Source organism: Vulpes lagopus, chromosome 8 (genome assembly GCF_018345385.1).
Source record: "Vulpes lagopus strain Blue_001 chromosome 8, ASM1834538v1, whole genome shotgun sequence".
Taxonomy (NCBI): Eukaryota; Metazoa; Chordata; class Mammalia; order Carnivora; family Canidae; genus Vulpes; species Vulpes lagopus.
Window position 1 is genome coordinate 20474949 of NC_054831.1, and position 16098 is coordinate 20491046.

At 49.9% G+C, this 16098-nt stretch overlaps 1 protein-coding gene across 2 annotated transcripts in view; it reads left to right on the forward strand.

Moving 5' to 3' along the window:
- The window catches only part of DPYSL2 (dihydropyrimidinase like 2), a 136890-nt gene that overhangs the window by 50076 nt on the left and 70716 nt on the right, over positions 1–16098 (forward strand). Inside the window, exon 1 of one of the 2 annotated variants that reach the window (XM_041766355.1) lies at positions 12627–13037. The exons of the other annotated variant lie outside the window; for it this stretch is intronic. Within the exon in view, the coding sequence (XP_041622289.1) occupies positions 12999–13037 (39 nt within the window). The 5' untranslated portion in view covers positions 12627–12998. Of the gene's footprint in view, positions 1–12626; positions 13038–16098 lie in introns of those variants that run through there. 2 annotated transcript variants of the gene reach the window in all.

The window sequence follows — 16098 nt, forward strand, 5'->3', positions numbered from 1 at the left end:
TAAGGGCAGGCCAAGGTTGCTGGAGTCAAGAAGGTGAGGGAATTGAGATGTGCATGTGGTGTGTGTGTGTGTGTGTGTGTGTGTCACAAATTTTAAATCCAAACAGCATTATGATAGGAGTTGATAGAAAGAATACTGCTGCTGTAACAAATAGACCCCAATACATACAATGGCTCAAGCACAAGAGGAGTTTATTTCTGTATCATATTCATGATGTTCAAGGTGTGTGTTCCTGATTGGCAAGTGGGGAGAGGCACAAGGTCCCTGCTCTATGCAGTTAGAGACTCAGGCTGCTGATGGCCCTCCCGCCAACATGTAGCTCCCAAGATAGTCTGGGGAGCATCATCTCAGTCATCCAGAAGGAAAAAGGAGCTTGGAGGAACACAGAGCTCTGTTTCTAGAAGAAACAACCATAGGTCTCCCCTTCCTCCCATTCAGGTTCAGTTGTGCTAGAACCCTGGCACATCTAATAGCTAAGTAGGCTGGGACATGTGGTGCACTTGTGTATCCTAGAAGAGGAGAACATGGATTTTGTGAACAGATAGCAGCCTCTGCCACACTGCGGGGTCACAAAGAGAAAGACTGGTCCAATCACTTATATCCTGAATAAATATGGAGAAATGGCCAGAAACTGATTGATGCCAGTGCACTGGAGGGTGGGGCTTCTGCAGGATAATGGGAGTGTGATGGTCTGGAAATGACTTTGTCCGGTGGACAGATGGAGTGCATGGGAGTCAGATTTATCTGTTTGAATGTTGGCTATGTTACTTTCTGGCTATCTGATTTTGATTCAGTTATTCAATTTAATTATTTAACTTCTTCCAGCCTTTAGCCTCTTCATCTATAAAATGGGATGGATGCCACTGATTTCACAGTATTAAGTGAATAACATATGTAATAGTTTTTAGTGAATAGCAGCTGTTTCATAAGTTATTTTTCTTCTGCTGCTTATTTAAGGCTCTTCAAAGTCACAGACAGAGAGGAATCTTGTTCAAGAAGTTGGGTGAGGTCTGTGGTTGGCTAGAGCAGACCTTACATCAAGGCTACCTGGAGCCAGGTGGGTAGATGTGTAGCAGTCATGAATGAAGAAGGTCCAGGTAAATGCTGGATAGTAACTGAAACTCAGCCTCTGTGTGAGGGAGGCCGGTGGGGTGTGTGGAGATCAAAGAAACAGAGCTCAGGCCCTTCTCCAGGGGCAGCTGCTACCCTGTTCCAGCCACCTGATGCCACCTATGAAGAGACACTAGAGTTGCCTGGAGCTTCTGAATTTCCAAAAGCACGTAAAAATGTGGCTTTTTCATGAGAAGTATCCTCATTTTAAAATCTTGGCCAAGTTAAAAATCCATTGAAAACACTCTATGGTGAAACAAAATATGTCTTTGGGCTGATCTGGCCTATGAGCTACCAGTTTGTGCCTTGCATATTCTCCAACACTTCAGGCCAGCTATAAGACTTGGCTTTGGGATCTGCACAACCCAATGCAATACCTACAAGGAGCTATTTAAATTAAAATCGGCTTAAATGAAATAAACTAAAAATTGGGGTCCCCCCACAGCATCACACTAACTGTGTTTGGAATACTACACAACCATGGGTGGGGGTGGGGGTAGTGACTACTGTGTTGGACAGAATAGATACAGAACATTACACTCACGGAAGAAAGTTCTTTTACAAGGCACAGCTCCCTGGATGGAAGGCACATGAAAGGTTGTATCATGTCACAAATCATTCCTTTTATTAGACATTTGTTATATTTTGTCTATCTTGATGAATTAGGTGTTGTCACACAGCCAAGATGGGGGTCAGAGGAAAGACTCACAGAGTTTCATGTTGTCTCATACACAAGTGTAATTCCCATCTCTGGGCTGCAACTTTGGTGAGTTATGGAGATTTGATGGTGTCAGATGGATGTAGACTCCTCCACTCCAACTTGGTTCTATCCACTGCACTCTGAACGTACAAGATGAGATACACATCCTGTGGGGGGGAGAAGGTATTACATCCTAACATCTTTCAGGTGGAAGACTTGGTTTCTCCCATGGGAAGGGTGGTGATCCTTTCCCTAGGGTCCTCCTATGCCATAGGCTAGGTCCTCCTACACCAGAGTGGATATGTAAGGAAGGTGACTGTGAGGCAGAGATTGGGACTGGTGCTTTAGTCAGGCAAGTACAGTCAATCAAACAGTTCAGCTCTCATGAGTCCCATGTCAAGCAAAATGGGCAGCAGTGGCAGTGGTTGGTGGGGGTGAGGGGGATCGCCAAGGTGCAAAGGCAAGTGGTCCATCAGTTAAGTAAAGCCCTGGGATGGGATCCAAGAGTAGGTCACTCTAAGAAGCACTAGCTGGTAAGGAGACAACAGCCATTCTGCAGGAGACCTGCCATTTCTTGGGAGGTCTTCTGTGCATATCAGATCCCAGTTCCTAGAATCCACCAGGCTGGGTGCAGGGCTGGACTTCAATCCTCAAGAGGTAAACTAGCAAGAACCAGGCAAGACCCAGGCCATAGGGGTTGATGGCACCTGGGAGGGGCCTGGGACCCATCTCCAACTCCCAGGACCCACCACCCTCCAAAGGTACCTGCGGGGGGAGGGGAGGCAACGATCACTGAAGAGAGTAGAACAAGAGCCCACTGTTAACTGCAAAATACTGAATCCCGTCTCAGAGGAAAACACCTAATACACAATCCTGACTGTGGCACGTTGCAACACTTGCATCCCATTTGGACTTGTCTGGAAACTGAAGAATGTGCTTGACAACATGAGGCATTCATAGAATTGGGGGCAGGTATGGACATTAATAATGGCTTTGAGGCAAACCTCATAAACCTGATGGGAAGGGAAAAGGAGAAAAAAATGAGACAAGGAATAGAAAGGAAGCCCCCGACATTTGGCAAAAGATCTTTTTGGTCCTCTTGGTATCTGCAGAAAATTTGAGGCAAGAGAATAATAATCATACAGAGAAAACTAACGCCTAGAGGATTCTTTTAAGATGATGCAAAGACCAGCAGAGAATTTTGTTCAGTTCTTCCCCTGGAGCCTCTGTCTTGGTGGCTTTGGTAGGAAGAACTTGAAGCCATTTGGGTCTCCCTATTCCTCATGCTTTGATGATTGCCACAGCCTGTAATGCTCCAAATGATACTGTCTCTCTCTTGGGGATGTGTTAGCTGGTTGGTGTGGGCAGACACAATGGTCACAGGAGAGCTACTTGGTTTATGTGTTAAATACGGAGGAAACTGTCAGAAAGTCCCTGCCACTGTCGGAAGAGGGAGAACCAGGCATTTGGGCAGGTTGTTATCCTAGAAAGATGATGGATGCAGAGGAGGAGTTGGCCCACGGTCTACTGACCTGCTCATTGCTATCATCCTGAGCACCAAATTAACTTGCACAAGCTAGTGGGGGAAGCTTCCAGGTTGTCCCAGTAAGAACTATGCTGAGCATTAACCTCAGTGGTCTGAAATAATGATGCAAGCAAGCTGCATTTTGGCCACCTGGCTGTGGCTATCCATAGCTGAGGGGCCAGCTTAAGCCAGGAATGGCCTAGTGTCCTGATACTGCATGCTATATTTTTTTTATTATGATGTTGCAGCCTTACATTTTGCCGTAGCCTTGCTAGTTAAAACTACAATGGCTTTGATCTATTCTTCCCTGCTTCTTCTCCACCATCTGATTTGGAGGTTGTCCTGTGAATGCCCAGATCTAGTCTCCTCAGGATGGGAGGACTCAGGAAAGTGTGGGGCTCATGCTGTCTCTCAGCTCTGGTCTTACCCCAAAGGGAGCTGAAAGGGAAAGTCTTAAACCACTGGCTTCCCGGGGGTCACAAGTTTAGGATTCAGACCCCTGCAGCTTTAGTGATATCCTTGGTCGTCCACAAGATGATGACTACTTCTGGTGCTTTGTAGGCAAAAATGACCAAATGACTTAATAAAGCAAAAAAAAAAAAAAAAAAAAAAAAAAAAAAAGAAAGAAAGAAAAATAGTGGAAGGGGGAAGGATAAGGGATAAGGAATATTTGTACTGGATCGAAAGAACATTCTACAGTGTATAAACTTCTTCAACCTGCCTTTGCCTATCTGAACATCCCCCATACCAACCAAGGATATTTGTCACCCTGGGAGATGCCAGCGTTGTGAAGATGTCCTTTCTTCAAGGTCTCTTATCCCGTTTGCATTAAGGAGAAGTGTCTGGAGACATGTCTGCTGATCCTTGACTTTTCTGCAACATGAAGAGTATCTCCCAGAAAGTGCCTAATCCATCTATGTGTACACAGTGGTGCTGGTAGCAAGTTAGAGGTACCCAGGCCCAAGTGGCAGTTCTGCAGTCTTCTCTGGCAGGAGTGAATGGCTTTCAAGAGTACCCACTGGTCTTCCTGGGAACTTGAAGTAAACAGAAGGGGCTGAGGACAAAGCCTGGTTGTGAGCTTTGTGCCTTAGAAGATCATTTTAGACTCAAGTCCCTGTGTAACTATATAACTGGGACTTTTGTTCAGGGAGCTTATTCATTTACTCATCTGTTCATTCTTCATCCATCCATCCATCCATCCATCACCCACTCATCCATCCATTCATCCATCTGCCCATCCATCTATCCATCCACCCACCCATCTATTCATCCATTCATCCATCTGTCCATGCACCTGCCCATCCATCCATTCTTTCAGAATGTGTTGTGTGTGTATGCATGGCCTTATGGTTCATGCTGCAGAAAGAAAGTATAGTTTTCTGCCATCAAGATGCTTCTTGTCAAGGAGGAAAGGGTGCGTAAAGAAATTACACAGCAAACTGTTTCAGGCCCTTTGCTAAGAGTCTTTATAGGGCCCAGGTGTGCACAACAGGAGTGGTCAGCTCTACCTGGTGATTGTGGAGTGCTGCAGAGAGGAGGGGTTGGTGTGAGAGGTCAGGGAGGGGATGGGGTGCTGGAAGAGGTGGAAATATGAGTTGAGACACAGGCTACAAACAGCCTGGCATACCCAGGGAAGGTGAAGAGTTTGATGTGGCTGGAGCACGGGGTGTGGCACAGGGATGTGGCACAGGGATGCAGACGGCGCTCAAGAAGGCTAGAGAAGTAGGCAGAAGCCAAACTATGCAAGAAGCCTGGACACAGTACTAGGGATTTTGGACTTTGTCATGCAGGTATCATGGAGCCATGGAAGCATTCGAAGGAGAAGAGTAACATGGTCAGATTGCATGTTGGGAAAAGTACTGATCTGGGACAGCATAAGATCCAGAAGCAGCAGGGCACTTAATTCAGCACAGGAAAGATGGTGACACCCCAAATGAGGCCATGGCTCTTAGTCTCTCAGGCCCCCGGGATTACTGTCTTCCTGTCTCAGCCAATCACCTAAAAGGGGCTGTTTTACTAATTTAACTTTATTCCTAAATTCCTGAGGAAGAGAAGGGAACTCCTGTGGCACTCAGACTCCTCTTCTGGTTTGAGTGCATGCTACACGAAGTCAGTGTGGCCCGTGGGTGTAGAATCCGGTTTAAAGGCCCACATGTGTGATGGGTGTAAATTTCCGTGACTTCCTTATCTGCCTGGTCCCATTGGATCTTGTTCTGCTTCTAGAGGGAGGCCGGGCATGCTCAGAAGTTGGATGGTGCCCCGTCTTTGGTGAGAGGACATTGCAGAGGCCCAGGCCCAGGGCAGAGGAGCACGGTTTCTCTGGAGACCAGGAAGCAGTGTGTCCCCTCACCCCATGGCCTCACCGTGCACAAGGCCTGACAGCCCAGGGGGCTGTGGGTGAGGAGCTTGTGAGCTCGCCTCCCCATTACCCTTTGGTTTTCTTGGGCTGGAGCCCTGTGATTGGCAGGGGAGAGGGGAGTGAGGCGGGAGTGGAGGGGGGAGCTGAAGACCAATCTGATGAAGGGAAAAGCCAGCAAATCTTTAAATCTTTACAGTATCCAAATGGACTACTTCCAAGAATTCACAGACTAAGCTTATAAATCGCCCCCAAAGAGGTCTCTAGGGGACCTGTTTGAGCGACCGGGCTAGAGGCACACAGTATGTTTTTGAATAAGTGAGTAATTCTCAGTCTTTGATTCTTCTAAGAGACTTAAGCTCCTGACGAATTGTTTAGACTCTCTGGACACCCGGTTGACACGTTGTCTCAGCCCTCTGTGGAACTGACAGCTTCTGAACCAAAGAGGGCCCAGACTGATGAGGATTGGCTTTATTTCCTAAGTGTGTTGCAGCCCAAGCCCAAAGCGTAGGCTTGGCCAAAGGACCCACCTGCAGCTATCACAGGCCAAGCTGGTGGAGTCATGCTTGGGGAAGGCCAGGGCCGGGGTACCTGAAGGCCAGGTCCCAGGGGGAGAGAAATCTACACACGCTGCCACAAGTAGCTGGTCCTCAGGTCACTTGTGACCCAACCCAATGAGGTGAATTCTTGCCATCTAGCATTTTAAAAACTTGGGTGAATGAGGACTTGCGGGGTGGCAGGTGCACATCAGGGAGGCAGAGGTGGAAGCTGAGGCCTGGGTCCCCTGGGCTGGAGGACTGGCATGGTGGGGCTGGGAACCAGGTGGCTCAGGGAGTCTGCAGATGCGAGTCGGAGATTCCAAAATACAGATGTAAACAAACACGCCAAATACTTCCCACTGTTGATCGCTGCTCTTAAGCAGCTGCCAAGATAAGGAAGGTAACAAATATGTGGGCTGACTTCACATAGGGGTCAAGGAGAGTGTCCCAGAAGAGGGCACTGACTCTGAGAAGGAGCCCTCCCTGCAGTGAATGGAAAAAGTGGAGGGGACCACAGCAGCAGCAGGAACCAGGGGTGCTGTAGAGGCAGGGAGGGCAGGATGAGGCTGGGAAAGGAGGCCATCCGGACAGTCTGCATGGCCTTTAGGCAGGAAGCCCATCAGGGCCTTGCCCTCTTAGCTCAGGGGTAGCATTGTTCAGGGTTCATTGCTCATTTAAACCTTGGTGTTGATCTATTATGTTTCCAATGAGAGAAACTGACAGAAACTGACAGAAACTGACAAACGGAATCCTGCTGGGTACTGAAGAAAGGGGGATGGAGAATTGATTTGGAGACAAGGGGAAATGGGGAAGAAGTGCAGAAGTCCTTGGAGCCTGGCGTGGCAGGGGGGCACTGGGAAGGGGTAAAGAAAGATCCAGCAGGCCACCTACACCCACCTCCTTCACTAGCTGGGTACTAATTTCTGCTATGGAAGTACTTTATCATTTAAAGAACTAGCGCCTTGAGCTGTGGGGGTCGCAGGGGCCTGGGTTAGCATCCTGTTCTCACTCTCTCTCCAGCACCTGGGCCTGGAACAAAAGGTTTCTTTGAGTTTTATTCTCTTCCCTATACAATAGGGATACAAAGACTTCCTTAGTAAGATTTTTGGGGAGGATTAAACAAGATGTATTTAAAAGCTTTGCCTAGACTACAACAGGTGCTCAATGAATGTGAATTGCCTCCTACGGACTGCATAAGGAGTGTTTTCCTAGGAGGCAATCAGGTGGAAGGATAGCGGGAATATTTACCACTCTTTCATAAGATGTCCCCATGGGGTGAAGAGAAGGGCCATCCCTACTTTGGGGAAGGAGAAAAAGTCCTGCGTAGGCCTGAGACCTGAGTGCAAGCTAGTCCATGTTTTCCCAGCTTCCTCTTCTCTAAAAAGTAGGGTGTGGTGGGCTCCTGGTCAGAGGTAGACTGGGCCTTATCTCTGGAGATTCAAATCAAAAGGGCTGAGTTGGGGCCCCAGGTGATTCCAAAGCAGAGGCAAAATCACTCCAGGAACCCTGGGACCAGGCCCTTTCCTGATCCTGAGTTGAGGACGGAGGGGACCCAAAAACGCACTCTCCTCATTTGCCACCAGAGGGCGGCCGCAGGCATGACGGCCAAAGCAAGCTGCTGCCTGTCTCCAGCTGGGGCAGGAAAGACCCCAGGAAAGATCTGTAGTCACACAGAGGATGATGTGCAAGGTAGGTCATGAAGGCGTCATCAGAGGAGAAAAAGCCGAAGGCTACTTGATTTGCAGTGCATGCTTTCCTCTGTGTCCCAGTGTCCGAGAGGACTGGGACAGAGGAGCCTCTTGTCTTCACCCACTTAGGACTCAGTTGGGGTGCTTTCATCCCGAGCTGACCAGTAGTCTTTCCAGTGCTCGCAAAAGCAGCATCCGGCTCAGAGGGCCTGTCACTTCCACCCCTCACGGGTCACCAGTCTGCAGCCCTGGATGCACCCACTGGAAAGGCTTGGATGGGCCTGCCGTTGGCTGTCCCTCTGCAGACTACCCCTTCAGGGTTATGCTCACAGAGATGGCCAGATTCCATCTGCAGGGAAGAAGGCATCACTTCCAGCTCAAGTGTCCTCATCAGTGCCCTTAGTTTTTGGCAAGAAAGAATTCCGGTACTTTCTCTTTACCACTGCATTGATTTTAACGTCCTCTGCAGACTGCATCTGAGGCTGTAGCTCTTGGTGGCAGTCCTGCAGCAATGTGGGGACTTGGGGATTTCTCTTCTTTGCCATGTCTGGGCTCTGCTCTTTTGGTCAAAATGTATGTTGGGGGGGCTTCCCTACTCTGTGACATTCTGAATGTCGCACTTCCACAGAGGGAGGTCCAGGGGGGCCGCAGAAGCAGAACTGGCTACCGCAGCCTCCCAAAGGGGGAAGATGAAACCAAGAGAAATGGTGGGCCTGGTCTGAGACGGCTGTGGAGGAACTGGAAACAGCCCAGTCACCCTGCAGTGCCCCGCTGACGGGACCTCACATCCCCACCCCCAGTTCCCGGCAGGCTGGGTGATTTGAAGATCTTAAAAAAAAAAAAAAATCCTGACTGGATGCCATCACTCATACATCTCTCCTGGTGGCCCATCCCTCTAGACACCACCACCACCTCTAGGTGCCACCAGGGTGGCACCACCACCCTGTTAGGCCCTGTAAAAGGTAAGACATGAAGAAGTCTCAAAGAGTTCCCAGTCTCTGTGAGCTCAAACTCTCAGGGGAAGGAAAATCCTGCTCACCTCATCATGGTATAGGTGAGGGTGGTATAGGGTAGGTGGTGCAACACGATAAAGGGTACCAGGCCAGCACGTACAAAGAATAATGGAAGGGTGGAGAAGAGAATGATCTGAGAAACGGGTGCTCGGGGCGGTAGGGGGGGTGGTGGTGGTGGAAAATGACCAGAGATGCCTTGTAGGATTCTAGAGCTCTGAACTGGATGCTCTCTCCTGTATTTAATCAGGCTTGGTGGTATGTGGCAGCTTTGCTTAGGGGATCCTTGGCTTAAAATTCAGGCAGCTACGCCCACACCAGGAATAATGAGCTGCATCATTATAATAAGGTTCTCCTGCAGTTTCTGGAACTTGAGGGGGGAGAAGGAAGACCCAGCAAGGCGACAGGGCTATGAGAAAGGCTGAGTTGGGGGATTTTGTGACATTCAAACTCACCCTGGCAGTGACACGGAAGGACTCTTTTCTCTTGGAATAGCAACGACAGCATTTAGCTGTATATCAGACATTGAGGGCCCCTGCCACAGGTCAGGCAGCGTGTTGGTCACCGCACAAAGAGAAATGCAAGGCTCTTAGCTTTTAGGAGTCCTGTTCGGATCGAAGAAAAGCAGAGTCACAATATGGGAGCATGCAGGTCCCAGTGGCGGTGAATACAGGAGGTTAATACGACAGGAGGCAGCAGGGAGGTGGACTTCTCGGAGGTGGTGAACTTTAAGCTCACTTTTAGAGGGAGGGTTGGGGGAAGAGGGAGGGAGGTGAAGGGAACAACATAGGGCAGGGCACGGATTTGAGAAGGCACATGGCCTTCTCAAGGGGCAGCGTGTATACTGGTCCATGTCTGCATGCACCCCATGGGAGCGTAGGGAGGGAGGCATGGGTGTCAAGAGACCTCTGTCTCGCTGAAGGCTGTGGTCAGAGACTGATACAGAACCTGGGTAGTCTGCCCTTTTTTCATGTTTGATATGCACTGAATTCCTTAAAACTCTAGAAAAATCCTGCCCAAGAACAGACTAAAATATTTGGTTTGGAGAGAACGATTTGTAACCTGACAGGAATTTTCATCAAGTGTCTAAAGACAATATGAAAAAAAAAAAAAAACAATGTATATTATATAGGTCTGTCAGTGCAGAGTGGGTGGAAAATTCTTCCCTGCCCCCTTTATTTTTCTGCAACACACTGAGCAGGAAGCCTGGCAAGAAACTCGGATTGCAGACAGTTCCTTGACCAATTAAGACTATTCGGTATCTTCTTTATGCTAAATACCCTTAGGCCCTAGTTAAACAAATGAATTTAAACCCTAAAGCTTTGGATATGTAGGAGTGGAAATGTCCATCATCATGGACTAAGAACCTCATATTGATGGCTCCAGAAATAAGGCTGATGCAAATAAGACTGACATAAAAGCTTTTATTACAGAGGCGCCTGGGTGGCTCATTCTGTTGAGCGTCCTGACTCTTGGCTTCTGCTCAGGTCATGGTCTCCAGGTCCTGGGATTGAGCCCAGCATGGGGCTGGCTCTGCGTTCAGCAGGGAGTCCGCTTGGGATTCTCTCTCCCTCTCCCCCTCCTCTCTCTCTGAAATAAATATATTTTTTAAAGCTTTTATTACAAAACAAACTATTCAATGGCAAATTAGTAAATAACAAGATATAGTTAAACCCGTTAAGATCAAACCGTTCAGGAGCAGGAAAATTTAACAAGAATATATTAACAAACAACTGAATTAGAATTCAATCTGTTTTAAATTAATTTGAATCTCATTATTTGCTTGCTTGCTTAGTGGTATTTTACTCATGATCTAATAGAACACTTGCCCCTGCCCGGGTTGGAACCTACAGTTGGCTTTCACTGGTAGGAGGGCACATTTTAGCTTTCTCAGACTTGTGACTTTAACCCTTACAGGCTGACACTAATACCTGCTGACATTGTCATTTTGCTCTTAGCACATCACATAGTTGGAGGGGGGAGTGCTTCCACTTTGTTTTCAAGATGCACAGCTAATTGGAACTTGAATGAATTAACCAGCTCTGAAGCTTGCTGCATGCCCCCACAGCTCCCTTCTGGGACTTTAGAATTTACCAGAAAAGGAGTTGAAGAGTACAGTTTACACCTTCTGGACAATCATCCAAAGCAGCCACAAGCAGAAAGACATTGGAATGTGGGGCCACAGTAGCCCCAGGATTATTTTGTATTTATCTGGCTAATCTTTGCTGAGCAGGTATGAGCCAATTAAATAGATTCCTTTTTTTTTTTTTTTCCACGGCTGCCTGATGGCCTAGATTATGGAAGGATTCTATCTATTGTTTGATCTGAAGCAGAGAAACCTAAAGCCATGAGCCTGTCTAGATGTTTCTAGTCATTGTACCTGCTTGGGCAGTATCTCCAAAGAGATGACCCCCTGGGAGATTGTTCTGGATCAAGTGGACCGGCTGGCTCATTTCTCCTACTGGGATTCTGCAGGAAGAGCGCTAGTGCGCTATTAGGACCAGCACAGCGGGTGGGTGCGTGGCGCTTCCAGGCCTGTTCAACTGCTAGCGCCAAGAAGAGAGGCCTTGAGCGCCGTTTAAATCGCGACTAGCACCTCTGAGCGGGGAGGCAAAGAGTCGCCTATGCTTTTAACTCGGATTCCGGAGGGTTTCTGCCTGACTCAGTTTCCCCTTCTTGGGGGGAATGTAAGACCTTTTGCTCCTCCTGCTTTCCCCATCTCCTCTTTCTGTCCCATTGTATGATGTGGAGGCCCCGTCTACAGCACTTGGATCCCGAGTTTTTCAACAGATCTGCAGGCCCCGGGGTGGAATGCGCCCCTGTAATCCCCCAGATGGGCGTGGGCGGGACTGCTCCAGAGAGCTGGGCCCTAGGCTGGGCCTCAACCTCAACCTGCGGGGGCGCGGGGGGCGGACAGAAAAGGGCTTTCAGGGCGGGGTGTGTCCTGTCTCTCCCGTCTCTGTCCCAGCTGCAGCGCGGCCTCCCTCCCTGCTCGCTGCACTAAGGGCTTCGGCCTCTGCAGCCGCCGACAGGCCGCGGGCTCGCTGGCCCCCGCCCCGCCCGCATCCAGCCGCCCCTCTCCGGGGCCCGGGGGCGCACGGGCGTGGCCGGCGCGGCGGCGCCCTTCCCTCCGCGCGCGGCCACCCCAATTCCCCGCCGACTCCTGGGCGGAGGCCGAGCGAGCCTTCGCGGAGGGCGAAGGCGGCGGGAGGAGGGCCCGGGCGCCCCTCCCGGGCTGCGCGGCGCCGGCCGGCGGTGCAGTCGCGCGCTCGCCGCCAGCAAAGCCATTGGCTCGGCGCAGTCACCCCACGCGGGGCTGCAGCGGCGGCCTCCGCGGATTGGCGCGCGGGCGGGCATCCAGCGGGGCGCGCGCGAGCGGGTGCGTGCCGCTCGGGCTGCAGCGGAGCCCGCCGTCTCCGGGCTGGGCTGCCCGGCCCGTCAGGGCCACCCCCCATTGTCCTTGGGTCGCTGATGCTGCGTTGGGGCGGCTGCCAGCCCCAGGCCCCGGCGCCCCGGCCTACAGAAAGGGCGCGAAAGGCGCGCTCCCCGCTCGGGCGCACGCCCCGACCGCCGCCCTCGGAGCCACACTGCAGCGCTCGCGCTCTCGCGCCGCGCCCCTCCCCTCCCCGCCGGCGCTCATTTGCATCTCCCACGACTGTGGCCAATCAGGGCTCGTCTCTCTCGAAGCGGATGGCTTTAGCCTGAGAGGAAAGGGAGTGGCTGGCGGCGCATGCGCCGCGGTGGCCGACTTGAACCGAGGCTTTTATTGCTGTAGTTTATTTCCACCCCTTCCCTCCTGTTCTCTCTCTCTCTTTCTTTTTTTTCCGCCCTAGCTGGGGCTGTGTTGGAGCAGAGGAAGAGAGACAGAGGATTGCATTTATCCCTTAACGTTCCTGAAATCTGCTATCAGCAAGACCGGCTAAGCGGTTGCACCTTTTCCAGGGCTGCAAAAAAAAAAAAAAAAAAAAAAAAACAAAAAAAAAACCATCTCTTTCCTGGCAATTTTGGCTTTAAAGCTGTCCTCTTGAAATTATTACTATTATTATTATTTTTAACCGAGAGAGAGAGAGATGTCTTATCAGGGGAAGAAAAATATTCCACGCATCACGGTGAGTTTGGTACCTGGGAAATCTGCGATCGGCCAGCAACCTTTTGTGGCAAAGAACATTTAAGGGTTTTTCTTTTTTCTTTTTTCTTTTTTTTTTTGTTTTAAAGGAGGGGGAGGAAGAGGAACCCAACTTTTCTTTTTTTCTTTCCTCCCCCCCCCCCCCTTTTGCTAAAGAAGGCGATGGTGGTGGTGGTGGTGGTGGGAGATGCAATCACATAGGACTGTGAGCTACAGGATTTGTAAGGCGTTAAAATGGGAGCGTAAGTGCATGAAAGGGCGTCTTAGGTAGCGCGCCGGGGCCGCCGTATCCTTTTATTGTCAGTCCGAGATGCTGCAGTGCCGGCCTGCGGGGCGTAAGCAAATGGATGCCAGATTGAATGTGCACGCTGGAAGCTCGGATATTGTTCTCGGGGCTGCGTGCTGTGAGGCTGGGCTCCGGGAGCTGGATGGGGAGGTGGGGGTGGCGGTGGTGGATGGAGATCTGGATTCCCCCTGTGTCTCCCGCCCCCACCGTAAAGGCTTTCTGGAGCTTTCCTCGGGCTTCAGCCCCGAGGCGTCATGACAGCAGAGGGATGCTGGAAAGGGCAGGGAGGACCAGGATGATGTGGAAAGAGGAAGGAAAAACAGGGACGCGGTGATGAGCAGACCAGGGTGCGGGGGCGGCGGGGGGGTCAGGCGTGGGCTTTTTGTTGATCAGGGACTGGGTTTGGGTGGCCCTCTCGGCTCCCTCGCCCGCGGTGTTGGGGGGGGACCCCGGCGGGGCTCTGGGCGTCTTTCTGCCTCCCCTGCAGCCGAAGAGGCGCACACAAAGCGGGCTGGGAGGGTGGGCGCTGGGGACAGCGCCGAGCCGGCTGCAGAGCTAATGGCGCTGCGCGACGCGCGGAGCAGATGGCCCGGCCCGGCCTCGGCCACACAATGATCGCCGCGGCCGAGGTGTCTGCAGGCGCTGGGCCTCGGGCTGCTGGTGTGCAAATCGCGAGGAAAAGCATCGACGCGGCGCGTTTGCGGTGCTGCAGCGATGAACCGCAGGTTCTTGCTTTCGCCGAAGCTCTCCTGCCCCCCATCTCCCCCCCACCCCCCAGTCCTGGCTCTCTGCAGCCCCGAATAAAATCCCGGGGAGGGAGGAACGCGAGGGCCATTCATTGTTATATAATGATGTGCAGTTGGAGTTGGCCGGCTGGTGGCTGGGCAGAGACCGAGGAATCCTGGTGAACTCAAGATGTGTTGGGGCTGGTTTCCTCCTCAGCCACCGACACCCCGGCTTCCTCTGGATGCACAAGGGCACACCCATCCGCAGGAGGGAGACGTGGAAACAAATGCACAGGGGAGGGGGCGTGTGCTCGGAGGACTGGATGGGATGAGCCAGGCTGTGCTAGGCGAGGGTGGGTACTAGCTTTTTCTCGAAGGCCAAAGACTCAGGATCCGAAAGGGCTGGGCTCAGGGGGATGCAACGTTGTGTGTTCCCTGCTCTGGAGGAAGGAGTCTGGGGAGTGGGGGTGGGTGGGGAGCAGATTTGCTGCAAAGCCTTAAGTAATTTGTTGTCTTCTTGAATGCAAAAGGCAGTTTCATTTTGACGGGGTGGAGAGAAACACATTTAAAAAGCAAACAATCGAGACCTTATTTATTATTATTATTATTTTTTTAAAGAGCGCCCCCTCTACCCTTAAAATCTGTTTGTATTATCTTAGGACCTATAGCATGGTTTCCCTCCCTCCATCATCATCATGGCCAGCATCTTATGTAAGAAGCCTTCTGGAAGGCACTAGAGTGGACGGGGCTGTGATGTCTCATTTTTTTTTTTTTTTTTCCCTTAGCATGATATTGGCTCCGGGATTCGCAGTGTTGGCTGGGACCGGTAATGGCAGTGACTAGGGGAGCTAGTTGTGAAGGGCAGGGCTGCTTCATGCTTCCTGAGGCCAGGAGCTGGGGACTAGGGGGCTGGGGGATCCTTATAGACAGAGAAAAGTACCCTGGATCAGGTGACCTTGAGCAAGTGGCTTAACCTCTCAGCCTCAGTTTGCTTATGGTCATAGGAATGAAAATCTGGCCCCACCCACCTCACAGATGTGTTTTGAGGCTTTGGTGACTTGCATGGCAGGATTTTGTAAAGATCTTTACATTTACCTTGTACAAGTGCCGGAATTATTGTTAACTGTTCATTCCCGTTCGACTTCCTGAAGTCTATAGCAGGATGAAGGACCCTACCGTGTACAAAATTAAAAGGATCTTACTGTTTTTCAGTATGTTAGAGAAACAATAAATACTTCCCATACTTGGCTGTGTCTGCATTTATATGTAAAAGTATCTTTTTCCCTAGGTACCTAGCAGCTTACGTATTTTTTATTACTTATTTATGTAATTTGTATTTTTACCTCTCATCCCCTATATTTTTTTAAGGATTGGTTATAATTTTCTTTTTTTTTTGATAGGTGCTGAATATAAATAACACTTAGTAAGAATATTGATTTGTAACTGGATTTTAAGTTAGCCATTATCAAAGTGAATGTCATCTTCTGAAATGTTTTGTATATTAAAAGAGCAGTCTGTGGTTCAGCTGGTAACTGAGTCTGGAAGAACACAGGTGCATATCCACTGAACACAGGCCGTTAATAATCTCATTCTATCAACAGCATTTGGGATAGAGATGAGTCATAATGTAATATTTCTGTTGTATTTGTGGCCTTCATGTGCTGCTTGTCATATATATACACATGAATGTATTTTGCACCAATTAAATATAAAATATAAGTGCATCAACAACGTAGATTTTGGAACTTGCCAGTTCATCTACTTGATCACAAAACTCTACCTCTTTCTTAACAGCTTAGTAGTGAAAGTAGTGTATGCTGGAAGTATTTTTTCCTCTCTGTTACAATCTCTGTGATTTACCTCAAAGATAAAAAGTGAATATACAGAACATATTGAAATGAAACTTTGCAGTGGTCGAATCAAGTGTGTTTGTGTAGAGTATCCCATGACAACAGACTTGGTTAATTTTTCCCCGACACGAAACTTGCCAAGAATTGACTTCCCTACATGTGGGTGTGTATATATATATATAT